Source organism: Falco biarmicus, chromosome 6 (assembly GCF_023638135.1).
Source record: "Falco biarmicus isolate bFalBia1 chromosome 6, bFalBia1.pri, whole genome shotgun sequence".
NCBI classification, from domain to species: domain Eukaryota; kingdom Metazoa; phylum Chordata; class Aves; order Falconiformes; family Falconidae; genus Falco; species Falco biarmicus.
The window spans coordinates 52,571,592-52,577,785 of NC_079293.1; the positions used below are offsets into that span (position 1 = coordinate 52,571,592).

The window sequence follows — 6,194 nt, forward strand, 5'->3', positions numbered from 1 at the left end:
CCCTTGCCTGGAGCAAACAGATGCAATCAAATTACGTGAGGCTGTTAAGCACTGGTGATAAACTATCCCCAGACATACACAGGGCTGTAAAGTGTTGCTTAATAAACTGTAAAATCTCTTTCACTGTCACCTGCTTTTTTGTAGGTTGCTGTCCACTTTCCCTCTGGAAGTGATGGCAAATGCAAGACCAGTTTGTCAGTGATGTATGCAAATTTTTAAATTATCCTTAGAGATTTTAACTGTCTCTGCCTCCGAATAATCTGGCCTCTCTTTATTTTCTTTGAGAAAATAATGTATCTTAGAAAAGACAGACAGTCTGCCTTTTGTCTTCCTGTTGCATGCATACTCGTGTGTGCGTGCATGTGCGTGCGTATGCAGTAGTGCTAGAGCAGGTGTTACTGGATGATGTGTTGACACTGAAATTAATGTTTATTCTCAAAGCAGTCATTGTGCATTAGGTTCATTCATTATCCTGGAACACAGACAGTTTCTTTCTCTAAACTGTCCTGCAGGCACATTTGTGTGGAACTCTAAGATGAATTCTGCGATAACCGCCAGCCCTGGTGTCTGGTGCATCCCAGTTTCAGTCACAGGTGCATCACACACCTTTCATCCGAAGCAAACAGGTAAAAAGTGATGCTCAAGTCAGCTCTTAGGGTTGCCACGTGACATAGCTGGTAATACAAATTCCTAACATTGTAAAATAAAATCAATATTAAGTCCTCTAATAATGGAATGATCTTATAATCTAACTATTAATAACAAACATCATCTTATTTTTATTTAAAGTTACAGCAGTTAGGCTAGTGACACTAAAACATCTTAAATACGTAACCAAAGAAATCATTGCTGAGAACCACAGAAACTTCAAGCTGTACAGAGGACTCAGCCACAGCAGATTCCTGTGTTCCTTTGTCCGTCCTCAGTCTCTCTGTCTATGACAGTATTTATAGTGTGCGGTCACACGTTAAGGAAATTTGGGTGATATAAAGGCTCAAGAATAACCATAAATGAACCAAAAATGAGCATCCCAGGGTAGCAACAATAAGAAAACCAGAAGGCTTTTGGAAAGCAGTGCATTTTATTCCCACATCTCATTCTTCAGTCTTCGGCTGATCCTATTAAAATACCTCAGCTCGAGGCAGTATTTTTATTTTATTGTGTGACAGTCTCTGCTACTGAAAAATTGGACTGCATTTGCCAAATTCCCATTTTAATTTAGGGAATTTACAGGTATAAACAGAATACAATATAATCACATTTCAACTATACATGCAAATGTACAACATCGTAACAGCAGCTTTTTTAACAGTCAAAGCTGTTGGAATTTCCGGAAGTTTCTACTAATACTTCAACAACAGTTAAGTGGCAAAACATTGAACTCCCCCAGGAAAAAGTCCTGCAACAAGAGTCCAGGGGGAGAGCTTTCTCTAGCAAGTGTACACTACAAGATCTAAGACTGGCATCCAGGTGGTAAAAAGATCCGCATTTCTTGTGGACAGAAAACACTGAGCACAGTGAGGACAGACCAGAAATGTGAGTTTCTCTTCAGTATGATTACAATGCAGTTCAATATTGTAATGAGTTCAGTAATATGGAACTATAAGTCATAGGCACAAACTTCTTTAGTCTAGGATGCATTTGAAAAACTAACAAAACCCCTATTACATTAGCCTATAAACAATAAATAGTGCTTTTATTGGAAAAGGTGCCATATGGAGCTTGAACAGAAAGTAAACGTGTTTTGGCATATAGCCAGTATCTCTCGACTCTTAAACACTAGCTATACATAATGTGTGATGTACAAATCTCCATGCCCCATCCCCCAGCTCAGCAGCTACAGGCTTTTAGCCTGAATGTCTTTATAGCCATCTCTTTCAAAACTCATGGGGTGATAACAGGTCACCCAACTTACGCACTCACTCAGAAAACATACTGTCGCACCCATGTTTCTGCCTGCATTTATTGACAAGAATCTAAAGCTCCCCCAGAGATCAGTTTTGCAGATATTCCCTGCTGGCTAAATTGCTCATTTCAGATTTCAGTGCTGAACGCGCTGTGAGGCTAATGCTGCCCTGGCTTGAGAAAGTATTGGGCTAGGCACTGATTAATTAGGGCTGTGGGAATAATTGATTTTCAGTTCAGTGGCTTAATAAATTAATAATAATTACAACAACAATAGCAATAACAACAAAAAAACACTTGGTTCATTTTTTCGGGAGATGATAACAGCTTGCTTCAGCCTGTGGTCAAGATGGGCTGATGGCTCGGGCACCTGAGGAAGACTCAGAGTCAAATCTCTTCTCTGCCTAGTTCTGATCAAAGGCTTGACCCAAAGACTCGAACCTACCGGAAGGGTATCCCCAGGCTAAGAAATACTCAAACATCTGTTTCCCCAGTGTTTGCCGTTAAATGTATGTGGTACAAAACATTAGCACATCCAGTAGAGGCTTTGCTGGAGCACCTGCTTCCTGCTTCCCACAGGAGCACCCGAGCGGGGATGGTCTGGGCACAGGGGAGCAGCTTCCACCAAAGCCAGGACGTCTCGCTGCCGAGTACACCAAGCACCCTGGCCCACGAGTGCTCAGCTGCGGGATGTGCCAGGAGCACATTGCAGCTCCTGCCTGCCTGCCCACATTTTCTTCCACTGGACACCACAGCACAGGGACAGTGGGGGCTGATACACACAAAACTGTGTCCCAGCACATCACCAGGATACAGCAAAACTGTCCTGCAAAAGCACCCCTGGGAATCCCAGAGAGATGGAGTCCCCAGTTCTGCTATCAGCCTGTACTCCTTAGAGAGGGAGATGGAGAGGATGCATATGTTCCAGTTCAGGCTCTGATTCACCCAGCTTTAGGGTACAAGGAGGGGATAGCACAAGGCACAGACTGTATCCCTAATTTTTTACAGCCCTCTCAAATCAAATCAATACATACCAACCTTTCCCAACTCTTTTATTTGGGTCGAGCTAATATTCCCAATGCCATATGTGGTTAAAGCTCATAGAAAAACAACCTTTTGCTAACCAAAGTTTCTCAGAAGTTCAGATCTGATTCTGCTTTCAGGTACACCAGCACAAGACAAAAGTAATTCTACTGAAGACACAAACCACCCAATGTAAACCAGGTCCAAGGCACAGCCTGGCCGCCGAATCAGGGAGAGTTTCAGTTCTTCAGTTAAGAGGGTGATTTTACACCAATATAATTGAAGTGGCACAACCTCTAGCTCTGTTGCAATTCTATTGACACAGAGGAGCACACAGAAGTACAGTTAAGAGGATCTTATATATTGTAGGCATATATTTCTATAGAGTACCTAAACTGGACAGATAGAGAAACGGAAGCACATCAACAGAGCCTCCCAATGGTCTTAAAGTCACAAGGCTCCAGACACGAGCTAAGCTACAAGGCCAATGCTGTGCCACTGGCACTGCCGACCAGCTCAGTGGTACTGATGTCCCCTGTAGCCCAGGCTGCTGCTCAAGCACCCCATGACTTCCCATTACCCAACCCTCTCTGTGTCCACAGCAGAGGACTCAGCACCTTTAACTGTGGTGGGTCTAAATTGATGTACTGAAAGCAGCTGAAAGCAAGCTCAAAGCATGAGCAAACTCTGACCTTCTGCTTTTTGACAATGAGGTAAAGTCATCCTACGTGATGTGGATTTATCCATCAGTACTGATGTGGAAATGTATGCTCTGCCTTTCCCCCTGTACAGAGAACCAGGTGTCTGTCCTCAAGCAATAGGTTTTCAAACCTGCTTTTTAAGGGTTTGGTAGTTCTTCATTTTCTATCAAATAATCCTTCTTTATATAATTAGCACCCCTCACCAACCTCCATACTCCAAGATAGGCATCCTTCAGCAAGCTCCTGTTCACTTCTTGTGTGCTGGTGGCTTTTCCCTGGACCGCCGGTCCCTTGGCAGGTTTCTCAGTGCCATCCTTCTCTTTCTCTCCACTCTGGCTGTCCCCCATGGCTGATCTTTCCACTGCTGCTTCCTCAGTCCCCTTCTCCTGGGAAATTGCCTCCATGGCAAATAGTGCTTGGTCCCCAGCCTGCCTTTCCCCCTCCTCTTCTCTAGCTTCTTTCTCCAGGTCCTCATAATTGCTCTGCCGCCTGGTCTCAATGTACTTGGCCACACAGTAAATGACAGACCCCAAGGTGTTGACCACAACACCAGCTATAAATAACTTTGTGGGCTCCACATCATTGAATGCCACCATGCCCACCGTGATGGTTGCTATGCTCTTCACCACCCCTACGAAGCTGGTGGTCACAGCTGAGTTAATGTAAGTGCAGTGAAGGGTGGTAAAGTTCATGGCACAGCTAATCAGGACGCAAGCAATAAAGATGCATACCATGGCAGGGTCCTTCCACCCTGGGAAAGACCAGACATTGATGGAATCCATGCTGGCAAAGGAGCAAATGATGAGAAAAGGAGTGGCTGAAACAGCGATGGCATACTGCGCTGTCAGGGGTCCATATTCACTATCTACACTGGTCTTCTGAATGAGCACCAGGTAGGCAGCGTGTATCAGCACGGCCAGCACGCCTGTCACATAGCCCATAGCATCCCCAGTCAGGTCACCAGCTCCTGTTGGGAGAGTCACAGAAAGACACAAACACGGTTTCTGCATGCGAGACAGAAAGAGTGCACTGTTTTGGACTGGGGGATATTTAGGAAACAGGCAGCAGTGCAGTTTCCGTAACTCATAGGATTTGTCACACTTGTCCCAAGGGTGGACACAGTTACCTCTTCTGCATGCTGCAAACCTTCTGAATGTCTTTCACTCTCCCCCTAAATCCCACAGGCAAAATCAGACTGCATTCCCCCCTTTGCAAAGCCACTATAGGAGATTTGCAGCAGAAACGGCACATACACACAGCAACCCTGGGCACCGTCTTGCCATCACGGGCACGTGTCAGCCCCCCCCCCCCGCCCTCCTTCTGCCCTCCTGCTCCTCCCAGCAAAGCCAAGCCATGGGGGGTCCCGCAGCACCAGCCTCCCTGCTGAGACCCCTGTCAGGTTTCTCTGCGGGTTAAACCACTCGCCGTGTGTGTGTGTGTGTGCGCTCCATTCCCTGGGGCAGCCCCCAACCCAGGAGTGTAGCTGGGCCACACAGACCCAGCTTTGCCTCCCACCCCACATACATCTTGGCTGGAAATCAGCACAGGTAGGGCCCCTGGCCGCACAGGGCTGCAGCTGGCCCTTGAGCTTGCACCTATCCCTGTAAGGTTGCACTTAGCCCAGCAGGGCTGCAGTTGCCCCCACAGGGCAGAAGTTGCCCCCGGAATATTACATCTACCCCTGTAAGGTTGCACCCACCTCCCGTAGGACCACACCTCCCTCCATCGGGTTGCACCTTCCCTGGTAGGGTTGCGCTAAGCTTGCACCTACTCCCATAGGTTTGCACCGAGCCCCATAAGGATGCATCTATCTCCGTAAGGTTGTACCGGCCACAGCGGGGCCGCAACCACCCCGGCAAGCCTGAGCCTGCCCCAGTGGGGCGGCAGCTGCCCCCCCGGGCTGCCCGGCCCCGTATCCCCGGCTCCTTCCCCCCGGGGTGCCGCTGCCCGCCCCGTCCCGTCCCGTCCCGAAGCCCAGCCGGAGCGGCGGAGGCTGCCGGTGCAGAGGCGGCGCCGCCGTCGGGGCGCCCCGCGGCGTGCCCGTCCGCCCCGTCCGGTCCTGTCCTGTCGCTCCTGTGCGGTCGCACTCACCGGCCAGCGCGGCGCCGCAGGTGGTGATGAGGACGGCGACGAGGACGCCGGGCGAGGGCATGCCGTCGCGGAGCACCAGGGCGCCGGTGAGGAGGGTGACGAGGGGCAGGCAGCGCTTGAAGACGACGTACATGGGGAGGCTGAGGCCGCGCAGCGACCAGAGCGTGAGGGTGGACTGCAGCGTGGCCAGGGCAGCCACGGCGGCGAAGGGGCGCGCCAGGCGGGGCCCGAAGGGCGGCAGCGCCGCCAGCCCCCGCCGCCGCAGCGCCTCCAGCCCCAGCGCCGCCGCCGCGCTGCTCAGGCACTGCAGCAGCGTCAGGAAGGCGAAGTGGTAGCGGGCCAGCAGGAACTTCAGCAGGATGTTCAGCGAGCCCGAGCACAGCCCGTGCGCCACGGCCACCGCGACGCCCCGCGCCCGGCCCCGCCACCGGCCCATCCTGTCGGCGCACGGCCCCGCCGCCGGGGCCCGCGGCA

At 50.2% G+C, this 6,194-nt stretch overlaps 1 protein-coding gene across 1 annotated transcript; it reads right to left on the bottom strand.

The window, feature by feature from the left end:
- Positions 1–1,099: 1,099 nt before the first annotated feature.
- SLC35D3 (solute carrier family 35 member D3) lies at positions 1,100–6,194 on the bottom strand. Its single transcript, XM_056344770.1, has 2 exons — positions 5,721–6,194; positions 1,100–4,596 (listed from the first exon to the last, which is right to left on the bottom strand). The coding sequence occupies exons 1-2, from the start codon at positions 6,154–6,156 to the stop codon at positions 3,767–3,769; spliced, it is 1,266 nt and encodes a 421-aa protein (XP_056200745.1). The 5' UTR covers positions 6,157–6,194; the 3' UTR covers positions 1,100–3,766.